This window comes from Artemia sp. Qi Xiang Cuo, chromosome 12, assembly GCF_049724085.1.
Source record: "Artemia sp. Qi Xiang Cuo chromosome 12, ASM4972408v1, whole genome shotgun sequence".
Taxonomy (NCBI): domain Eukaryota; kingdom Metazoa; phylum Arthropoda; class Branchiopoda; order Anostraca; family Artemiidae; genus Artemia; species Artemia sp. Qi Xiang Cuo.
In genome coordinates, this window is record NC_142805.1 from 24,214,117 (window position 1) to 24,238,779 (window position 24,663).

The 24,663-nt window shown below is 33.9% G+C and overlaps 1 protein-coding gene across 1 annotated transcript in view; it reads left to right on the forward strand.

Moving 5' to 3' along the window:
* The first annotated feature begins 51 nt into the window (after window positions 1–51).
* Window positions 52–24,663, forward strand: part of LOC148945909 (uncharacterized) — a 176,537-nt gene continuing 151,925 nt past the window's right edge. The window contains exon 1 of the mRNA XM_089097932.1: window positions 52–148. Coding sequence (XP_088954058.1) covers window positions 118–148 — 31 coding nt within the window. The 5' untranslated portion in view covers window positions 52–117. The remainder of the gene's footprint in view (window positions 149–24,663) is intronic.

Here is a 24,663-nt window from a genome sequence, read left to right on the forward strand (position 1 = left end):
AAAAACGAGTTTTTAAATAATAACGAAGGATTGTACTATCATAGAGATAAAGTAATTTTGGAATTCTGGAATTATCAGTACTTGCCTGACCTTGGTGGAATAGATTACAACTGAGAAATGAAACTACTAATTTTATGGACTTTTATCAGTAATGAAAATTTCTTTAATTAAAAATTAATATATTTTTCCGGGTCATAAAAAGTAATAATTTTATGAGGCTGGGTGTTTTTGTTTAATCCGGTAGATGGTTTCAACTCCTAATTCCCGAATTGTAAAATAGATTAAAAAGTTCATTAACTACATTTATTCAAGTCTAACATTTTTTTTTTCTAACTTTTTTTTCGCTAATTTTTTTTGCTTCTAATCTTTTTTTAATTCTATCATTTTTTTTTTTTTGTTAATTTTTATTCTTCTTGCCATTGTTTTGCAGCATTTCATTCAAGGCTTAGGTTTTTATATGCTACTGATTGATTTTCTTTTGACTTATGTAAATTCATAAGTAAACTTTTTAATGTATAATCTATCAAAGTTTGCATAGCCTTAGTATGATTAATTAATAATTATATTCAAATTTTTGCTGACAAAATAGTAAAATTACGCAGCCCTCAATCACTTTTATTAATATCTTATAAAAATATAAAGAGTTTAAAATAATGAAAGAAATATTTTTTTGCGATTTCGGGTTGACGAAAAGTTAAATCATTCAATTTCTTCAACATTTGTTTTAGCCGTTCAGATTTATAGGGAAACCGGTGGGAAAAAAGAATCAATACGAAAGGAAAAGTATTCTAACGATAAGTGCAAGATTTTTCAAAAAGCAGAGATAAAATGCACGTCTGCGCGTTTTCTGTGGCCAAAAGCTTAGCGAAAGCATGTCGTCAGATACCTTAGATTTAAATTGTTTTCTCATGGTGCGATTGGTTTTGAGCTTCTCCCCATGCGTTTGAATAGGCTATTAAGGCGAAAATTTAAAATAAGAAAGCTTGAATACGGACTAAAATTCAAAAAAATTAAATTGTATATATAGAGTAAAATGAGGACAAAATTGTTTCTCAGGAATTTCTTATTAATGAAAAGTTAAACACCACAGTTTTAAGAATAAAAACAGAATGCCAAAAAATATATAATACATGCAGTGTAGACTAATATAAGAAAGGTTTTCTAAAAATGTGTATCCAATAATAACTAACATCATTAAACATTCTTGAGTACGTCCTGGTCTGAGTGAGTAGTATAGGGATAATTACTTCCATGAGGCATATTCAAGATTCCCATAGGATTTCCACGACACCCAGGATTCTCATGACAGCCCTGTTTCCACGATACCCTGGATTCCCGTGATGTCACATGACACACTCCCAGATTCTCATGAGAGCCCTGTTTCCGTGACACCTGACCAGGTGTTAGATTAATGTTTACCTATGTAATATGGATGACGCAATCTTGCTTCAGTATTTGAAGAAAACAGGTGGTGAGATTCCCACAACACCCTGTATTTTAAAGGTGCCCTTCTTTTAAATGGCCAGCAGGTGTTTAGTAATTGGAATTGACGCAATCGTGCGTGATAAGCAAGACTTCAGGAGCCAGTGGGGAATCCCCACATGTAACTGAGCACGGCACAACCGTGGGCCTTACGTAATGAAAGTGCACACGTGGGTTTTACGTGATGACAGCGCACGCTTGGGTAATATTTAATGGGAGCGCACAAGTGGGTCTTACATAATGAAGGCGCACATGTAGGGTGCTGCAGAATACATTTTTCCAGTACATTTATCGAAGGATCATTATATTCTAATGAGGTTTTGTCTTCATTAGGACTTGAAAGGCCAATTTTATCCAATAGGCTAATTTTATACACCTGAGACGTCAGGACCAGCAGGCTATTTCCAATATTCTGTTTTCGAATAAACTTTCTAGGAAATAACGTTTGCACGCAAGGAGACTCCCATTTTTCACGCATAATAGAATGATGATAGAGTTTTTTCTACGGGTACAATAATTAATACGCAGAGGGGAAAAATCTATTTCTAGAAATTATTGTTTCCAAGGCAAATGTGTTATTGGAGAAAATTTGAAAATATGTTCTATGTATGTGAAGTAATCGTCAAAATAAATATTCGTATTCTTTTTTTTTTAGAAGCGTTATAATTATTTTAAGTTACTGCTTGCAAGGTAAATGTGTTATTGGAGAAATTCTGAAAATAGAGCGTTATTTGGGGTAAGACTATGCAAACGTAAAATCAAAAACATGACAAAAACTGACATAGGATAAAATATAAACAACAGCATGCGTAAACTAAAGAAAGATGGGGGGAGGTTCAAGAAATCATAGCTATTAGAGAACAATTTTTAGGCTCTTTTGACGTAGTTCCGAGAGCCTTTAACGTAATACAGCGTTTTTGAGACATGACTACTCGAATAGAAAAACAAAACAAGAAAATGCTTGTATAAGGATGAAATATGACCAAAAGTATTCGTAAATTAAAAAAAGATGGGGGTTCAAACAAGCAATTCAATCAGGGCCCAATCAACCAATCCAACCAGGACCCTAGGGAATAATTCCAACGGGGGTCCTAAACTAACCATCGGATGACCCTAGCGAGTAATTACCACAGCACCCTTAGGAAGCAATTTCACCGACAAGACGTTTCAAGACGTTTCAAGGCATTTCAAGACGTTTTCTAAGAATTTTTTTTTAAGATGTTTTATGACGTCAATTAAATAAAAATTCAAAAAAATAAGTTTTTCAAATAAAAGTAAAGGCCATTTTAAACTTAAGCTCAGCAGATACAAATACCTGTTAAAATTCAAACTTAAAACGACCAGAAATTACTATTAAGGAATAAATGAATCCCAAAGCGAACAGAAATTAAATAAAGACTCATAGCAAAAACCTACAACAAGTAATATTATAAATAAATAAGTAGTTCTTAAAGGTAGTAATGCTTAGATCGAATATAAAAATCGAGCTTAAAATGAAAAAAAAATTTCCTTTTGAAGTATAAATGAAACTTAAAACAAAAAGAAATTAAATAGACAATCAATGCTAACAAACATACAATAGATATTAATGTAAATTAAGAAGTAAATCTTAAAACGAGTGAAACTTAATTTAAATATGCAAATCAACATTGAAACGAACAAAAATCGCTACAAACAAGAGTTTGGGTATCACCTCCTTCTCTCACTGTAAAAGTCTAAGACCTACTACGTCACTGGCGCTTTACTGAAAACCAATTTTATGACAAATATTTTCTTTTGTACTTAATATTAAAAAAAAACATTAAAATTACAGAAAAATTTTGAACTTTTGAGCTTTGAGCAATTAATATAATCATACATCAAACATTCAGTGTAACTTATTAGCTCTTTTTAAAGTTGTTAAAGACGAATATAGTTTTACTACAAACAAGAGTTTAGATACTGCCTCCCTCCTTAACTGTAAATTAAAACCCAAAGCCTACTTCGTCATTGGCGCTTAACTGAAAACAAATTATATTAGAAATATTTTCTTTTCCAGTTCTTACAGCATTGAAAATAAAAATGCAAATACAGTGAAATAAACTCTTTAACAGATGGATCTTTAAACAATTAATATCATTATATATAAAATATTCAACTTGATGCTGTTTATACTTTCCTAGACTGTTCAAGACACATATAGTTTTCAGTAAAGCGCCAATGACGCAGTAGGATTTATACTTTTACAGTGAGAGAAGGGGGAGATACCCAAACTCTTGTTTGTAATTCAAACTCAAAACGAGCAGAAATTAATCTGAGTATGTTTTCTAAGAGCCACAATATAATTTTTACTTTATTGAAAAAAAATTCTTTTAAATATTTTCACTTTTATTACTTTGAGGAATCAAAAATTAATTAAGATTTTAAGCAATAAATATCAGCATATATACATTAAGCTGACAATGCACATATTTTTCAGTAAATTCATTTGAATTTTTCTCAGTAAAGTACAAATTATATTCTGGCTCTTAGAAATCACAGGGTTTAGAACCCTGCTCAAATTAATTTCTGCTCGTTTTGAGTTTGACTTATTTTAATTTCTGTTTGTTTTAGGTTTCATTTATGTATTAATACTTATTTGTGGTAGTTGTACGCTTGGTAGATTCATTCATTCTATTTTTGTTCATTTTTGGTTTAATGGAGTTCTTTACTTTTTTTAAAAAAAAACTTATTTTGTGCAAAAAGTTTTTCGATTAATAATAATAAAACATTGGAGCTGTATGCTTTACTATAGGCAATGCTATAGCGTTGCCTCTGATTCCAAGATTTTTTTCGAGATTTCCTTACTTTTCGTACTTATGGAAAAAACAGAAGTTGAAAAGGCTTATAAAAGGATGAAATATATACAAAAGCTTGTGTAAATTAAAGACAGATGGGGACTCCTAGCAGGCAATTCCAAAGGGAGGGGTCTGTTATCAGAGGTAAATTTGTAGGCACTATTTAAGTATTTTCGAGAGCCCTTAACAAAAATACAGTTTTTTTTTACAAGGCTATGCAACCATAAAATCAAAACATGAAAAACCTGACATAAGATAAAACATAAACAACAACATGCGTAAATTAAAAAGGGATGGGGGAGGGGTCTCAGCAAGCAGTTCTGGAGGAGGGGGCTGATATTAGAGCTAAACTACTTTAGATGATTTTTTATAATGCTGTTGACATATGTCAACAGCATTATAAATCATTAATATAAATGTCACATACAACATTTACACAGATAATGTCACATACACAAATGTCACATACAACATGTCACATACAACATTATTCATCAAACAATATTGCTGTTGTTTGTGACAATGAATGTCACAAACAACAGCAATATAAATGTCACAATGTTGTGACTAGTATTTTGTGAATAAATTACTTCTTCCGGGTGTTTCACACCACGAAGACTTGTCAAGCATTTCTTATTAGTGTAGGGGTATTTAAGAATGTATGCCAGTAAAAATAAAAATAAAAATATAGTAAAAATGAACCAATTTGAACTCAGGTGGAGGTAGTGTTTCATTACCTTTGCCTTATGTAAACGAGCTAATATATGATGGCAAAATCAAAGAAAGCTTTTGGCTTATCTGGAAAATATGGCCTATTTGCAGTTGTTTCTTTATTGTTGAACCTTCGCCTCGTTCAGTTTTGTTATATTTTACTTCCGTGATTTGTTCATGGGGTAGTTATGCATATTCGTTTTTGTTCTTATTGATACTTAATTTAGGCTAAATTAGTTATGTAATTTATATTTAATGAATTGATATTTGGTTTATTAGTATTTTTGTTTCATTAATATCATATCAATATTGTATTTAGTTAGTGTAAGTTTGATTCAGTTTTTAACAAACATAATGAATCTATAGTTGTATGAATTTTTTTTTTCTATTCTATTGTATTCTGTTGTGTATCTCGTATTTTATTTTGGCTGACAGTTTCATTGTAGTTTGGAGGAGAAGAGGTGATGTTTCTTTAATTCGTACCGTCACTAAAAAAATATTTATTTATTAATTAAACTATTTAAACATTAATTTATATAAATCAAATAAATTTATTGAATTTAATTTTAATGCATTAAAAATTAATTAAATAACATCTGCGGGAGTTTATTCCTTACCTCGCCAAACTTCCGCTCGACAAAATTTTGACTTAGTTCATGACGAAGCTAAGATTCACGAGGAAGCTAAGCTAAGATACTGCTTCAACCTAAAAGAATCAAATCTCTTTTCCTCCTGCATAAAAATTATTGAATGGGACTTTTTCTGGCAAGTTGTCAAATAATATATTTATTACTTATATAAACAAAAATAATGCCTCTTATGTAAAAAATTATACCTCTTAGTCTGATTCCTTATTGCAATTCATTCATTGCAGAGAAGCTAGTGCTTATAGCTGCAGGGTTAAATAGTGAGAAAAATTTCTTGACATCTTGTTTGATTACAGGAGGCGATTGCATGCTTGATGATAAAATAATGATATAAGCTTGCCGTAGAAATAGATAGCCATTTAACAAGAAATGAAAAAAGGAACGGGTGTTGCAAATAACTTAAAAGCGTGAATATTTCAGAACTTACTATTAAAAAGGGAACAATTCATTTAAATTTCTAATCGAATGAGCCCTTTCTGAAGTTTATACGAGAACGTTGTCTATGCAAAACCTTATATGCCCCCAGGGCATAACTTACAACCCTTGCCCTGGGGGCTGTGGGGGAGTTGTCATCCTCAACATTAGTTTTACATTAGTTTTACAAGCTAATGTTGAAGTAAATAAATAAATTAGGCTAGATATTAGCTTTATATTAGTTTTACAATAATTTTTTACATTAGTTTCTCAAGCTAATGTTGAAGTCAATCAATAAAACAGGCTAAACATTAGTTTTACATTAGTTTTTACATTAGTTTTACAGACTAATGTTGAAGTAAATCAATAAATTTGACTAGACGTTAGTTTTACAAGCTAATGTTGAGTTATATTAAATAAGAAAACCAAAAAGTCTTCTGTATAACTTTGTTCATACTTCTCTATAATAATTTGATGTTTAAAAAGTCATATAGAAGACTATACCATTTTCCGTGTTTAAAGGAAACCTAATATTTTTAATCAATTTCATTTTTATGTTCCTGGCCTCCCCCAGGCCATTCAGCGTGTCCCCAGGTGGCGATAGGGGAACACTCTAAAGATATGTAGGGTATCTCCATAGAAGGCACGGACCAAGGGGGGGACCTTGTCCCTGGGGGTCCATAATATAAACTGGGGCACCCTCGCCCGTGATCATAAATACAGGTGGAGGAGGAAGAAGGCCCCTCAAATGTACACTCAAAAGGGCCCAATTGTTTGTCCACAAGTCCCATGAGTTGCAAACCTTCTCCCAGTAATGGGTTAAATTGCATGGTGATGCAGAACACCATCGCGGGAGGATCCTCTATAGGAGTACAACTGTGGCAGGGCGTAAGATCCAGATCTATGGACAACGGCAGTAGAGATGGGGGTCCGACTCGTGTCACGCACCCTTGCTGCCACCTACAACTTTTTTTGCACCCCAAATATGGGCATAGCCTCCCTAGGGAGAAAGATTGCGTAATCGGTCAATGACCTCTTTTTTCAAGGTCAATTTATTTGTTGTTTCTATGTGTAATAACTCCGGAACGAAGGTTGCACATGCGCATTGAATTCTAACGGGAACAATGTTATTGATCTAGGACTCGAGGGGGAAGTGAATTTCCGAGAAATTGATTGCGTAATCGAAGGGGAAGTGAATTTCCGAGAAATTGATTGCGTAATCGAAGGGGAAGTGAATTTCCGAGAAATTGATTGCGTAATCGAGGGGGAAGTGAATTTCCGAGAAATTGATTGCGTAATCGAAGGGGAAATTGTTGATTCACGAAGGGGAAATTAAGAAACAAACATGGCTTCTTTAATCTATGATTTACATAATCGCTAGGGGAAATTATTGATTCACGAAGGGGAGAATTATGAAACAAACATGGCTTCATTGTTGTTTGGCTAGCCTGTCCCGAGAAATTGATTGCGTAATCGATTGGGAATTTTATTGATCCGATAACGGGAAACAGGATCACGTGTATCCTAACGAATCAGGGACAGTCTAGAGTCAGCAGTCAGAGTGAAAGGATTGAAAAATGAATAAATTTGAGAAAGAGAGAATTAGATCAGTGTTCATGGAAAAACATTTGATTTTAGATGGTGATTTTCTCGAGTTATCTCTTCAACGCAGGATATTCTCTCGGGGAACACTTGAGAATATAATAAGGACTGATTATCCCCCATTGGACTATTGTATGAAACTTGTAAAATGTGATTCAAATGCTTATAGTCAATTTTTTTATATATTAATTGGAACAAAGCAGAATCATATTGTGGATATACTTTGAAAATATTGCCAATGGATTCAATGTAGATGGCTCCCCCATCATTCGAAGGAGGCAACGTCACAGAGTTACTCCTCCCCCCTTTCTTACAATTTGAATTTATCGAGCGAGGACGATCAGTCTCGTTTTAGCGGTGAGTGAGTTGACATCGGAAACCGAAAAATGTTCTATATATGTCCATTGTGCATGTACACTCTTGGCAGTTGGAATCAATGTGAGAATTGTACAATTATGGATGACTATAGTGGAAAGTGTAAATTATGTAATCCTTGTAAATTACATAGAGGCTATGCAGTACAAATTAAAGGATGTAATTCATGTCTTGAGGAGGTGTGTGATTCTCATCCTAGAGGACACCTGTGTTCCAATTGTCACAATGATAAATGTGATCAGTGGGAGAATACTTACCCCGCTATGATTGGAAAGAATCCCAAACGTGATTTTAGTTTATTTCTACGAGATTGGTATCGTCGTGGATTTAAATTAGTCTTGGGAAGAGGAACCTGGTCTACGATTCAACTGTTTGGGTAACAAGTCAATCTGGTTTCTACGTCATCGTTGTGATGACACCACCTGCTATGACTATAAACCAAGTGATTTTTTTTTGGCTGTGATGGACTGTGATTCACCATTTGAAAACACTGTATGTGATATTGCTTCAAATAGACAGATTGAAACTCTTGAATTTCACAATATGAATGCAAATAGTATCATTGACTATACAAAGAGTTATGACAAGAGTGAAGTTAAATTGTACTGTAGAAAATGTGACCCTGACTTTGCAGTCAATCAAGATCAATATACAGCGAATCCAAATGATTTACCGGCATTAGTGGTTCACGACAGTTGCCTATACATCGAAGATGAAGAAATCTAAAGTGAAGATTCAAAGACATTGTTGTATATATATACATTTTATTAATAAACAAATTCACAAACATTTTTTAAGCACTTTACTCTTAGGGCACTGAAATCAATACTATATAGCTCTGAGAGGATATTTTCCACTAGAAAGTCGTTCAGACGGGGATTGTCACTATAAAAGCGGAGAAACTGCTTGTAAGTAGAGCCACGATATCGGAACACAAAATATAGGAGTGCATGGAAACCGCAGCTTTTAGTCGTTAGATCCTGCAACCTGTTCCGATTTTGAATAATAGTTTTCCCACTGCTCTCAATATAGTTGCTGAGGTGAGGTGTGTATAATGTATAAGGTAGCCCAAGAGGATCAAAAAATTTGATATTCTTCAGTGTTTGATAGATGCATAGCTAATGACCCGTCAGCACAGTCGACGGACTGCTATTAACAATAATCAAGGTCTTGTTCGTGCTTTGAATTTTTCCAAGATAGTCTGAGGGTAGACAATAGGATTTTGTACTGGGACATGTAGGGGTCCATATTAAATACATTGATTATTTGACTGGTGTTCATGGCGCCAAGTCTAGTAGAACACTGCCTTCGGGAGTGATTTCCCAATAGGTTTCATATTGGTATAGTGAGATTAGGGCAATACTCTCAGCCAATGAGTCGGCAAATGTACACTCTAAACGCACACTCCCTGTACGTACTATACTCATATCCAGTGTACCAGACAAATCCAGTACAATGATACCATGGGTTTTAGCAAACATATCAACGGTTATACCATTTTCAAATAGTTGTGAATCATGATCTATGGTTTGCATGGTCAACTCATACAATGTTCTCTAGGATTTATCAAAAGATAGATTGTAGAGTGGGATGCCGTTTACTTTGCACACAAGAGATGAAAGTCCAAACATTTCGAATTTATGTGGACATTCTGTCCATGATCCTATTGCACTGGCGCTTTTTACAAATGCCAATTCCAATTTCGACGGGATTTCACCATTGATAAAGGATGAATCGGTGAAGGTGCGAGTTTTAGTTAGAGTCATAGCTTAGAGTTTTTGTTAGAGTTCTAGTTTAGTTTTAGTTTAGTTTAGATTTTAGTTAGTTTAGTAGTTTTGATTTTTAGTTTAGTTTTAGTTTAACGTTTAGTTTTATTTTAATGCTCTAGTTTAGATTTACAGTTTAATTTATTTTAGTTTTAGATTATTGTTTAGTTTTAGTTTAGAATTTTAGTTAGTTTAAAAGTTTAGATCTTAGTTAGTTTAGTAGTTTAGATTTTTAGTTTATTTTAAGTTTATTTATTCCCTTTATTTATAGTTTAGTCTTAGCTAGTTTAGTTTTAGTTTAGAGTTTTTGTTTAGCTAGAGTTTTTGTTAGAGTTTTAGTTTATATTTTTAGTTAGTTTAGTTTAGTTTTATTTTAGTTTATATGTTTAGTTAGTTTATTAGTTTAGAGCTTAGAGTTTAGTTTTAGTTAGTTAGACAGTTTAAATTTTTAGTTAGTTTAGTAGTTTAGTTTTAGTTTAGTTTATATTTTTAGTTTAGTTATAGTTTAGTTTTAGTTTAGTGTTATAATTTATATTTTTATTTATAGTTTTAATTTATAATTTTAGTTTAGTTTTAGTTTAGTTTTATTTTAATGTTTATTTTTATTTTAGATTTTTATTTAGATTTTCAGTTTAATTTATTTTAGTTTTATATTAGTGTTTAGTTTTAGTTTAACGTTTAGTTTTATTTTAGAGTTTTAGCTAGATTTTCAGTTAGTTTAGTAGTTTAGATTTTAGTTAGTTTTAGTGTAGAATTTTTAGTTAGTTTAGTAGTTTAGATTTTAGTTAGTTTAGTAGTTTTATTTTAGTTAGTTTAGTTTTAGTTTAGAGTTTTAGTTTAGCTAGAGTTTTTGTTATAGTTTTAGTTTAGATTTTTAGTTCGTTTAGTTTAGTTTTAGTTTAGTTTAGATTTTTAGTTAGTTTAGTAGTTTAGAGTTTAGAGTTTAGTTTTAGTTAGTTAGACAGTTTAAATTTTTAGTTAGTTTATTTGTTTAGTTTTAGTTTAGTTTAGATTTTTAGTTTAGTTGTAGTTTAGTTGTAGTTTAGTGTTGTAATTTATATTTTTAGTTAAAGTTTTAATTTATCAGTTTATTTTAGTTTTAGTTTAGTTTTCGTTTAAGGTTTATTTTTCTTTTAGATTTTTAGTTAGATTTTCAGTTTAATTTATTTTAGTTTTAGATTAGTGTTTAGTTTTAGTTTAACGTTTAGTTTTATTTTAGAGTTTTAGCTAGATTTTCAGTTAGTTTAGTAGTTAGATTTTAGTTAGTTTAGTTTTAGTTTAGAGTTTTAGTTTATCTAGAGTTTTTGTTAGAGTTTTAGTTTAGATTTTTAGTTCGTTTAGTTTAGTTTTAGTTTAGTTTAGATTTTTAGTTAGTTTAGTAGTTTAGAGTTTAGAGTTTAGTTTTAGTTAGTTAGACAGTTTAAATTTTTAGTTAGTTTATTTGTTTATTTTTAGTTTAGTTTAGATTTTTAGTTTAGTTGTAGTTTAGTTGTAGTTTATTGTTGTAATTTATATTTTTAGTTAGAGTTTTAATTTATCAGTTTATTTTAGTTTTATTTTATTTTTCGTTTAAGGTTTAGTTTTCTTTTAGATTTTTAGTTAGATTATAAGTTTAATTTATTTTAGTTTTAGATTAGTGTTTAGTTTTAGTTTAATGTTTATTTTTATTTTAGAGTTTTATCTAGATTTTCAGTTAGTTTAGTAGTTTAGATTTTAGTTAGTTTTAGTGTAGAATTTTTAGTTAGTTTAGTAGTTTAGATTTTAGTTAGTTTATTAGTTTAGATTTAGTTAGTTTAGTAGTTTAGTTTTTTAGTTTAGTATTAGTTATTTTAGTTTTAGTTTATAATTTTAGTTTAGCTAGAGTTTTAGTTAGAGTTATAGTTTAGATTTTTAGTTCGTTTAGTTTAGTTCTAGTTTAGTTTTAGTTTAGTGTTCAGTTTTAGTTTAGAATTTTTGTTAGTTTAAAAGTTTAGAGTTTAGTTTTAGTTTAGTATTTAAGTTTAATTTTAGTTTACGTTTAGTTTTATTTTAGTTTTAGTTAGATTATCAGTTTAATTTAGGTTAGTTTTAGATTAGTGTTTATTTTTAGTGTAGAATTTTTTGTTAGTTTAGTAGTTTAGATCTTAGTTAGTTTAGTAGTTAGATTTTAGTTATTTTATTTTTAGTTAGTTTAGTTTTAGATTAGAGTTTTAGTTAGAGTTATAGCTTAGATTTTTAGTTCGTTTAGTTTAGTTCTAGTTTAGTTTTAGTTTAGTGTTCAGTTTTAGTTTATAATTTTATTTAGTTTAAAAGTTTAGAGTTTAGTTTTAGTTTAGTAGTTAATTTTAGTTTTAGTTTACGTTTAGTTTTATTTTAGAGTTTTAGTTAGATTATCAGTTTAATTTAGTTTAGTTTTAGATTAGTGTTTATTTTCAGTGTAGAATTTTTTGTTAGTTTAGTAGTTTAGATCTTAGTTAGGTTAGTAGTTAGATTTTAGTTAGTTTAGTTTTAGTTAGTTTAGTTTTAGATTAGAGTTTTAGTTAGAGTTATAGTTTAGATTTTAGTTAGTTTAGTAGTTTATAGTTTAGTTTTAGTTAGATTTATAGTTTATATTTTTAGTTATTTTATTAGTTTGGAGTTTAGAGTTTAGTTTTAGTTAGTTAGACAGTTTAGATTTTAGTTAGTGTAGTAGTTTAGTTTAGTTTTAGTTTAGTTTAGATTTTTAGTTTAGTTCTAGTTTAGTTTTAGTTTAGTGTTATAATTTATATTTCGTTTAGTTTTAGTTCAGTTTTAGTTTAAATTTTTTAGCTAGAGTTTAATTTTAGTTTAGTAATTAAGTTTAGTTTTAGTTTACGTTTAGTTTTATTTTAGAGCTTTAGCTAGATTTTCAGTTTAATTTAGTTTTGTTTTAGGTTAGTGTTCAGTTTTAGTTTAATGTTTAGTTTAAAAGTTTAGAGTTTATTTTTAGTTTATTAGTTTAGTTTTTGTCTAATGTATAGTTTTCTTTTAGATTTTTAGTTAGATTTTAAGTTTAATTTTTTTTTATCTTATATTATTGCTTATTTTTAGTTTATAATTTTATTTCTTTTAAAATTTTATATCATAGTTAGTTTAGATTTTTAGTCTAGTAGTTTAGATTTTAGTTAATTTAGTAGTTTAGTTTTTTAGTTTAGTATTAGTTAGTTTAGTTTTAGTTTAGAGTTTTAGTTTAGCTAGATTTTTTGTTAGAGTTTTAGTTTAGATTTTTAGTTCGTTTAGTTTAGTTTTAGTTTAGTTTAGATTTTTAGTTAGTTTAGTAGTTTAGAGTTTAGTGTTCAGTTTTAGTTTAGAATTTTAGTTAGTTTAAAAGTTTAGAGTTTAGTTTTAGTTTTTTAGTTTAGTTTTATTTTAATGTTTAGTTTTCTTTTAGATTTTTAGTTAGATTTTCAGTTTAATTTATTTTACTGTTAGATTAGTGTTTAGTTTTAGTTTAGAATTTTAGTTTAAAAGTTTAGATCATAGTTAGTTTAGTAGTTTAGATTTTAGTTAATTTAGTAGTTTAGTTTTTTAGTTTAGTATTAGTTAGTTTAGTTTTAGTTTAGAGTTTTAGTTTAGATAGAGTTTTTGTTAGAGTTTTAGTTTAGATTTTTAGTTCGTTTAGTTTAGTTTTAGTTTAGTTTATATTTTTAGTTAGTTTAGTAGTTTAGAGTTTAGAGTTTAGTTTTAGTTAGTTAGACAGTTTAAATTTTTAGTTAGTTTAGTAGTTTAGTTTAGTTTTAGTTTAGTTTAGATTTTTAGTTTATTTCTAGTTTAGTTTTAGTTTAATGTTTAGTTTTCTTTTAGATTTTTAGTTAGATTTTCAGTTTAGTTTATTTTAGTTTTAGATTAGTGTTCAGTTTTAGTTTAACGTTTAGTTTTATTTTAGAGTTTTAGCTAGATTTTCAGTTAGTTTAGTAGTTTAGATTTTAGTTAGTTTTAGTGTAGAATTTTTAGTTAATTTAGTAGTTTAGATTTTAGTTAGTTTAGTAGTTTAGATTTAGTTAGTTTAGTAGTTTAGAGTTTTAGTTAGTTTAGTAGTTTAGTTTTTGTTTAGAGTCTTACTTAGTTTAGTAGTTAAGAGTTTTAGTTAGATTTATAGTTTAGATTTTTAATTAGTTTTGGTTTAGTTTAGTCTAGATTTTTAGTTTATTATTTTATTTTAGTTTTAGTTTAGTTTTAGTTTTCTTTTAGATTTTTAGTTTAGTTTTATTTTATTTTTATATTATATTTTAAGTTTATCTAAAGTTTTCTAAATAGTTTTATTTATAGTTTTAATGCATTATCGTATTTTTGTTTTAGTTTAGTTTTATATTATTGTTTAGATTAGTGTTTAGTTTTATTTTATAGCTAAAAGTGTTGTTTTCCCCGACATTGAGGGTCCACACAGAAACGATCTGAAGGGTGTTTTAAATTGATACATGCTGCTGTTGACAACAGTCGGACTATGACTAACTGTAAATCATATGTGCCCAATGAATAAGTAGAAATTTTCCCATAGATCTATCTATTCAAGAACAACAAAAACAATATTTCATGGCAACATTTATTACAGCAATATGATAACACTTGTTCAACATGAACAATGATAACACTTGTTCAACAAGAACCAGACAAAATTTCATGGTCAACATGAAAACTCTATTTGTTCAACATGAACAATGATAACACTTTTCTGTAAAGACTTTTGTCCATCTACAGCACTTATCTGTACAACACTTTTCTGTACAACACCCTTTCTACAGCACTTTTCTGTACAACACTTTTTGTACAACACTTTATCTACAACACTTTCTATACAACAATAAAAAATACACTTGGAACTAGCACAGTTGAACTTGATTACGGTGAATTTAAAGGTGGGATCCCCCCCCCCCCGGGGACCGCGGGGCCGACGGCCGGCCGGCCCGGGGCGGCACCCCCCCCCCCCTGGGCGGCCGCGGGAAGGGACCCCCCCTCCCCCCGGGAGCCGCGGGAGTGAAAAAGAATAGTTGTCATCACTGCTACTGCTACAGGTTAGGTTAGGTTGAGTGGTTGGGTTAGTGCTTGGGTTAGATGAACAGTTGAGTTAGGTTAATTTATGTAGAGGTTGAGGGGTGGTGATGGTTAGTCAGATTAGGTTAATTTATGAACAGGTTGAGTGATGGTTAGTGTCAGATTAGGTTAATTTATCCAGACCAAGTTGATTGCGATAGTCAATGCATTCAACTCGGTCTGAAATACGATAGTGGCCGTGGGGTAGGACACTCACACCATTCTCGAGCACATAGACCTTGTCGGATATACATGACATTGCATTCTTTTCCACTCTCACAGCATAATTTCTATACTGTAGAGAGCGAATTGCAAGCACTTGTGCTCTCGGCACTAGGCTACTTTCTACACAGTCTCTGTATACACTCATGTTGAAATTACTCTTTACAAAGTGTGTAGGCACCCCTTTGCACGCCTTCTTTTCTTCCCCACTCTGTGTTTCAACGCAATAGACTTTGGGACCCCGGAGCAACACCCGGTATATCAAATCACCCCCCGACTCAGATTTTAATTTTAATATTTTGTTGGGCGCTTGTCGTTTCACCAACTCGGGGTAGAGTGATGGATTCCAGTTGGTGAAATCCATCCGCGAGCTGATGTGTCCCCCCTTTTGCAAATCACCCAATAAATCCAAATCTTCAGTCCCATTTACCTTTAACAGCAGAGAATCTGTATCACCATAGTAAACTTGAACCTCCCCCTCCCGTGGCCATTGCACCTTGCACACATTGTAAAAGAACGACAACATGAGCTTTTTGAAATTTCCAGTACTGAACTACCGCCTGCGATAGTCTTGTTCAGTACTACATTTCGCTTTCGCCTGTGTAGAAGAACCATGCCGGTCTCTATGCTCGTGAACGATGTAAAATTGTGGTCGGCCATAATTCGTGCACCCTCTCGAGGGTCAGTCACGACATCGCAGCGAGATCTATTACGTACACTTTCACACATTTTGCCAAACGCTGAATTTAGAATGAGCTTATATATTTCCTTCTCCGCCTTAGAATGTGCCCTAGAGCGTTTATCAACAAAGGTATCGATAAAAGTTTTCAAGTAGGGTCGCTGATTATAATGCAGGACCCGGTGTATGTTGGTGATTTTGAAGCCATTGCTCACCATACAGTGCAAAAGCACCTTGTGAACAACGAGAGTCTCCTTAGGGTCCAAATCAGCAATCTGTTTCTGTTTGGAGGGGGTCCAGTGCATCCCCATATCCTCAACCAATGAACGATTGTAGGGGCTTAGAGAGTCCCTGCTCACGGACCGATTGATACAGGGAAAACCAAATTATTTGACTGAGTCGTGAAGCACCAGTGGAATATGACCGTCAATTTCAAAGAACCATCCTTGTGGCCCATTGTCCTCGACTATGTTAATGTCGGGGAACTCACAAGAATTTTCAAGCCATTGATAGTTCCCACATGTCAAAGAGTAGTTGGACATTGCCGAGGGGTACAATAAGTTCATGTCCAAGAACACTGCATTTGACTTTACACCGCTGCTTTGTCCACTCGGATCAGTTAACAAGATATGGTCCCCGTGAAAAACATACCCTCCCCTCATTGAGCGCTCTACAAAAAGGTGCTGATCTATGTCCGTGATTAGGCCTATTCCCTCCCTGGTAATTTTTAAAATTAAATCCATTACTAAATGAGGTGTGGAAAAATAGTAACCTATATCTAACCCGAACTCTGAATAGATCTGCTCTGTGTTCCTACAGACTATATCCAACAGAGTTAGAACGTCACTGGCCAAGTACAGTCTACAATAATCCCACCCATTTTTACAATCCCCCTTGGACCACACCTTCTTGGCAAACTCATACTCCTCAGCTGTGCATTCACTGTTGGTCAGTGAATTGTAAAAAGCTTCAATTGGAGGTAGTTTCTCCTCGCTTAAGCTTGCGCCAGAACAGTAATAATCGTATGAATATATACCTTTGCAGGTCAACAGTTCATACATTTCACTGTCTTGAAAGTTATGTTTAATCAAGGTAAATATATCAAAATTTTCTATTTTTTTAAATTTAATAAATTTAATAAATTCATTTTTTAAAAAACTAAATTAATATAAAAACATTATTTTATTCAAACACGTATGCCCATTATCCACTGCCTGACATTTCAGTTCGAGAAGCAATAACTTCTCGGCTGATTTGGGAATTATGTTATAGGTAAATGAACTATGGACCCATGGACAATATACTCCCCCTCCCCCCCTATGCATACGTGCCAGTGCCGGTACGATAAATTTTAAATCATAATTTGAATTATGAATAAAAACAGGGATAAAAAACTGCTGGCTAACATTTAAATTACACGATTGATGCGCCACCCCTCGCAAATGACTTCCCCCCGCTGATCGGTCCTGCCCCACCTGGTCCTGATCTCTGACTTGGCCCCGCCCCCCCCGTTTGGCGTTAGCCCCCTTCTCTTCAACCGCCCCCTTGCACCACCCCCCGAGTTTTTTTTTTTTAATAGCGAGACGATCCTCTGCGGACAGCACCATTGGATAATGGGTATTTATCAAAAGAGAAATAGCACCATTAGCCGTGCCAATCAGTTTTGTCAGAGCCTTGTCCATGCACTCCCCCTCATCCAATGTTTCAACTATTTCTAACAACTGCATGGTGTTAGAATTATCTCTTTGCGCATGTGCATAGGACACTGCAATGGCCAGATGTTCTTTGACTCGGTTGGGATATTGGGGGTCATTCACCTCCACCAGCTTAGCCTCACAGTCCAAAGATATTTTGTTGCACTGGAGAAGGGTATTTTGAAAATTTTTGAAACGTAGAATGGCCCTATCCCCTGAAACCGTTTCCACTGTCTGGTAGCCGTGGCGGCTACAATGCCTCATATGATCCCGTAGTTTTATATCACTACGGAATTGTGACAGGCATGTTAGACATTAGAAACGTTCCCCCCTTTTCATACCCGCCCCCAGAACTCTGCTACGGTCAGTGATAGGGTTAAAATGACCGATTGTGTTCGGTTGACTAGGTGGTGTGTATAGCAACCAAACCCAGTGTTTAACCAAATCAACTGACGGAATCCTTACAGGGTAAACCACTCCCTTCTTTTTAAACGAACCACATCTTCAAATTCTGTTTCATATTGTACCACAGTAACGCCAATATTTAAGTGGGCATTAGCCCTTTCAAACATGTCAATAGATCGAAGCGTTACTGGATATTTTCCTTCTAAGCAAGAAAAATCTACAATGGGGAAAGTGGATCCGTCCTTCGCATGTATACCCCAATTGTCTAAAGTCGTCTTAGGTGCGCCCCGATCTCGAGTCTCAAATGCTGATATGAGGAAATCATACTTGAAACACATATGATCTGTCTAAAAACAGATCTTATGGACACCTTGACAACCCTCTAGATCTGGATTATAATTTAAAACTGTATCCCTTTCAGCCCCACCAGTCCCCCCTCTTAAAATAAAATCTTTCTTAAATTTACATATATTAACGCTTAAATTTTCAATAAAAAGAACTATAGAGCCATTACCATATTCGTTATAGTTCTAAAGACGTGCTATAATATGATCCACCCCCTCTATAAAAGATAACTCAAAATTTTCCAAATTCAGATAAAACACAATTAACTCGGACTTCACAAAATGATAATCAACTTCGCTTTTCTCCTCATATAAATAGAAAACCTTCAAAACAATTGAAACCTTACGTGACTCCCGACCTCCCCAACCCTTCATTTGAGTTTCAATACGTGCACGAATTTTGTCTTCAAATTTATGTACAAGCTCTATAGGATCATAGAAAAAAGTACAAGACACAAGATAATTACAAGGATCCCCAAACATTGCAGTGTAAACAACTATATGATTTAAAATTCTGTTGGACAGCTGAAAGTCTGGGAGATTTGTTCCCCCCTCCCCCGCGGGGATATTTCACCCACCCCCCAGTTGGTCAACAAAATAGGGCGCATGCTCCCCTTAAGGTGGTTGTAGTGGAGTCGAGTGGGTATAGGTGGTTTGAGGGTTACCTGTTAAATAAATTAAAAATTTTTAAGTATTAGGGCTCAATTCTACCAGCTCAACTGTGCTACTATCTACTTTAAAAAAATCAGCAAAAAACTCATCAATATTAAAAGGAATTTGAATAGAATCATCCCATGTTAAATTGTTGGGGGACTCCAAAGATGCATCTTCTTCACTAGACGGCGAATATGGGACCAATGCAATCTATAAATGAAAAAATAGCTTATTTTCAAAGTGTTCAATTCATCCCCTACTGCTTTTAAAATTTGGATTATTATTGCTTAATAACATTTGGTTAATTCAACTGAATTTAATCTAATATATGACATAGAAAGCGACAATTTGGTTGTTTATTTTCACAGTTTTAAAAAAAATTTTTTTTTTTTTAGCGGTAATTTACTACCGTGCACCCCATTGGCGCTTTCCTGACCCGGGGCCCGTATCCCAACCCTTCCCTGCCCCGGGGCGCACCCCTGTGACGCTTCCTTGACCCGTGGCGCTTTTCGGAGCCACAGCGCACCCCTGTGGCGCTTCTCGGGGTCCGCATCGCTTCCCGCAATGCGTCTCCGGCTCACCGGCTCCACGGGTCGCAGCCGTTTACCTAATGCCCCAAAAAACCGTATTGTTAGACTGCATAAGTCCAAGTTTCTCTCTAATCCCGTTCTATAGGTTCGGTGACCTCTTCATTAGCTCACCATTATTGTAAGCCACCGCGCGAGTGTTCCAGGATTGAACCGTTAACTCGGTTTCCCCTCGCTAAAATCTTTGGCACGATAGAAATATTCAGTGTAAATTAGAACGTCAATATGTGACAGATGGGATAATCTCTCTCTCAAATTACGTGAAAAAGAGCAGTCGGTGTTTCAAAGGTATCTAAAATATATATGATAATAGCAGAGAAAATAGTAAAGATTAGAAATAATAGCATTTTGAGTTTCAAATGCAGTGAGCATTAATTGAAATTACCCATGAAAAATATTCGCTTATGAGATAACAGAGAAGAAATAGCAACAGATAAAATATCAAAGATTAGAAAAAATAGCATTTTGAGTTTCAAATGCAGTGATTATTAATAGAAATTACCTAAAATATTCGCTTATGAGATATCGAAAGCGATAGCAAAGATTAGAAAAGAGCGGTTTCTTTGCAAAAAAAATACAGTTAGATATCTCCGAGGGAGGGTGGGAGCAGAGAAAAGAGTGGTTTCATTGCAAAAAATTACATTTAGATATCTCCGAGGGAGATAAATTTAAAACAATGGTTGGGGCGAGGGCTTAATATCTCACAGAGATAAGTTTATATTGGGATTGAAAAGGACTGAAAAATGAATAAATAGAAAGGTAGGAAAAAATACTGACATTTGCATAATCCCTCCGAGCTTGGGTGCCAGATAGTCCAGGTAGCATGTGTTAGAGGGTGGACGGGGTGGCGTCGCTCTGTTCTTGTGTGACTGGACCGGGTCCAGGTAACGTGTGTTGGAGGGCGAAGGGACTGGTGACGTTAATTTCATGTATAGGAGCTGTGACTTGTGCAGCCGGAGTAGCTTCTGAGCCCCTTGAAATAGTTTGTGTAGGCGTGTTTTTGGCATTGAAGCTATTCACCCACTCTTTTTTGAGTGTTTGGTCAAACACCATTGTGGCTCGAGTAAGAGTGGCTTGCGTAGGTGGCTGCACTTGGGCAAGTATTGTGGAGCTGGGGGGTGTTGGCCAGCGATCATATTGCATGACAGGGGGCGCATTATTGGTCCTCGCTTTCTTGGAAGGAGGGGGCACGCATTCGTCGCTATTTGCGCCAGCCATAGGTCCCATCAAAGCAGTGTCCACAAATTCTTCATAATTTGCCTTAAAGAAGAGAAGAAAAATCAAATCAAAATAATTTGCCCCTTTTTAAAGAAAGAAAGTTATTAAACATTATTTTGTTTATTTTATCAATAAGAAATCACAAAACCCATATTCACTCCCCCTAAATTTAGAAAAATTAAGTCTACCCTCTCATAAAGTTAATTATTCGTTTTATTAAAGCGAAAGCGAAGCAATTATCTTTTCTATTTCCAATAAAAGTGCTAGCCCCCAAAAAAAATCCTTGAGTCACAACATTTGATAAAAATTAAAATTTATTTATATAATGAAAAATTATAAATTTACAAATGATTTTTAATTTAAATGGGATTACATTTATATAAGAATAAAAAACCTTTACTTTGAACAAACCCGTTTATGTAATAATCGCGTAAGTGCCCCCTTTCAAGTCCTTCCCTAACTTAAGTTTGCAAAAGAATATGTGTCTCTTCTCAAGCCTTGGTAAGATTATAATATTATACAAAGTTAAAACATTAGTTTTAATATTTAAGAATAATAGTAAATTGGACTTACGAGTTTTTAAAAACATTTGACGAGTAGACGATCAAGTAATTATAACCCTGCAGAAATGTACTGTCAAAACATATCGGGCTAATAGCTAAGAGATATGCAGAAGTTGATATGGCTCACAGAAAGACCAAATTTATCAAAAAGGTATTTCTTTTTGCTAGAATATGATTGTAAAACAATGGGGGAGGTATTTAGCTGGAAAATTAGAGTGAAGGAAAAGTATTTATTTTGGATATTATTGGGGTTTTAAAAAAAAGGGGGTGGGGGGGGGCCTTTAGGTGGAAAAATAGAGGGAAGGATAATTATTTCTTTTTGCGAGAATTTGGGATTGTAAAACAATGGAGGGAGGGGGGGATTTAGGCGGAAATATATAGGGAACGATATTTTTTTCTTTTTGTTTTCTAATGATATAAAAACAATGGTGGAGGGAGTGGGTGTCTTTCTCTTGAACTAGAGAGGTACGTCGCCTTAGTAATTATGTCTATCAGTATGTGTGTCAATAAACGGGGGGAATGAGGGGGGATTTAGTGGGACATATAGAGGGGAGGATGTCCATGGAAAATTCGTTTGAAAATAAAAAATGTACTTAAAGGGTAAATTGAAGTTGCCAAGGCTTCAAATTCATCAAATTTATCCATTGTTGTTTACACAGCGTCAAAATACTTTCTGATAATTGAATCACATTGCACACCCGTTATATACGAAATCTCAAGGGTGAATTGTTATGTAACGGGGAAAATCATATGTAAGCAGGTCTCTGATTGGCTGAGAAGGAGGATGTATCCGACTCGATGATTGGCTGAGAAGGAAACACGTGATCTAACTGTTTCCTGTTCCAGGGCACCTTGACATTCACCCCTAGCATGCACTTGTCCAAAAACAACAATAATAAATAAATCCCTCAGGCCTAAAGATTAAAGAAGCCTTAATGTTTCATAATTCCCCACGCTCGTGAATCAACAATTTCCCCGCCGATTATGTAAATCAATTTCTCAGGACAGGCTAGCCAAACAACAATGAAGCCATGTTTGTTTCTTAATTCTCCCCTTCGTGAATCAATAATTTCCCCTAGCGATTATGTAAATCACAGATTAAAGAAGCCATGTTTGTTTCTTAATTTCCCCTTCGTGAATCAACAATGTCCCCTTCGATTACGCAATCAAGTTCTCGGAAATTCACTTCTCCTCCGATTAAGCAATCAATTTCTCGGAAATCCACTTCCCCCTCGATTACGCAATCAATTTCTCGGAAATTCACTTCCCCTTCGATTACGCAATCAAGTTCTCGGAAATCCACTTCCCCCTCGAGTCCTAGATCAATAACATTGTTCCCGTTAGAATTCAATGCGCAAGTGCAACCTTCGTCCCGGAGTTATTACACATAGAAACATCAAATAAATTGACCTTGGAAAAAGAGGTCATTGACCGATTACGCAATCTTTCTCCCTAGGGAGGCCATGCCCATATTTGGGGTGCAAAAAAAGTTGTAGGTGGCAGCAGGGGTGCGTGACACGAGTCGGACCCCCATCTCTACTAACGGCCTCTGCAAAGGGCTGCCTCGACCATTTTAGGGTACCTGCAAGACTGGGGACCATGCGGTTAACTCTATTCCCACTTGAGGAGTGGCGCCCCTCGAGGAATTTATGGCCTAGTAAACGACACAGCATTCGCACGGGATTCTGACTAATGGACAATTTTTCTGGGCTTGGTAGGTTTTGATGGGTGTCTTTGGGCTGAAAAACTGCTTCCTAGCTAATTTATTTATTATGGGTTGCCTCCCTGTAGTAGCATAATATTTGCAGGCATGAATATATAATGAGTCGGAGTTAATAGGCTTGAGACTGTATGTGCAGGATTTCGACTCTTGTTGATAGAAGAGCATTGCCAAGTGCTGAAAACCATGTTGTGACCAAGATGGGCCCAGGATTGCACAAAGCTTCCATTCATGGAGGTCCAAGGGACTTCTTGCTGTCCGTTTTTAATCCGGCTTAACCACTTTGGTGTAGACTTGAGAAGATATGTGATCCCCGTCCTGCACTGGTATCCGGGATCATTGCTTTTCATGAGGCGAAAATAATTTCAATGATTTAAGGAACATGAAAATTGGAACTTGGAATGTTACGACATTAAAAAATGACTATCGTAGAGACATTTTGACTGACGAATTCAGACGATTCGAACTGGATTTATTAGGAATTTCAGAAACTCATAACCCAGGGGTAGGAAGCATGAAATTAGGTGATATAGAATTTGTTTACTCGGGCAGGAAGGATGGGGTACATAAACAGGGAGTAGGGCTCATCATGAATAAGGAAGCTGCTAAGTCTTGTTTAGGCTGGGAAGGTATTAATAATAAAATACTAATTGCTCATTTTATGACTAGAAAGTTGAGAGTATCAGTTATAGTAGTATACTCCCCTGTAGAACCGACTGACGGAGATACTAGTGACTCAGATTAATTTTACTTACAGTTACAGGAGCAAATAGACAGGGTCCCAGGTAGAAATATGATGTTATTACTGGGAGATTTTAACGCCCAGGCCGGTAGAAATAGGGATAGATGGTATCCTAGCCTAGGTAAATTTGGTGTAGGAAAAGAAAAGAGTAATGGATACAGTCTTTTGCAATTTTGTAGGTATAACAATCTAGTTATAACCAATACGGGGTTTGGTCATAAAATGGCTCATAAGTTAACATGGTATTCAAACCTTATTGATTATGTTATAGTAAACCGAAGACTGGCAGGATCAATACAAGATACTAGGGTATATAGGAGTGCTGTTATTGATGTTAAAAGTAAAGATTACCATCTAGTAGTGTCAACAGTTAATTTAAAGCTGAAATATTGGAAGGGTAACTACCTCCCGGAAAGTTTTGATGTTGGTAGACTCCTGGATGAGAATTTGAGAGAAACTTTCCAGGAACAATTGAATACTAAACTTGAGAGTTGAAAATTTGATAATGTGGAAGATGGTTGGAATAATTTTAGAAAAATAATTTGTGAAGTTGCTGAAGGTGTATTAGGCAAGAAAGCTAGAAATGCAGCTAAGAATATTAGTTAAAAAGCTTTATGTTTAATAGAGAGGAGAAAGGACTTGTACAAGAATTATCTGAGTGATAGATCGTATGAAAACAAAAGAAATATAAAGAAAGTGGAGAAAGCATTAAAATATGAACTAAGGAGGTGTGAAGTGGAGGCCATGGATAAAATTGCCGAGGATCTGGAAGATGCAGCTAGACGGCATAATAGTAAATTTTATTGGTTTTCAGTTTTATCTTGTTTTTTTTTTATCCTGTTCTTATTGTTGTTTTTTTAAGTGCTGAAGACGCCTTGTTTGAATTCATGCAAAATATCCACGTTGTTTTGCATTTGTCTTTTCTTTTCTATCCACTGGCCACAGTCTCGTTAGTTTTTTGTTTTTTTTAGATTTTTCTCTTTGTTGGTTATTG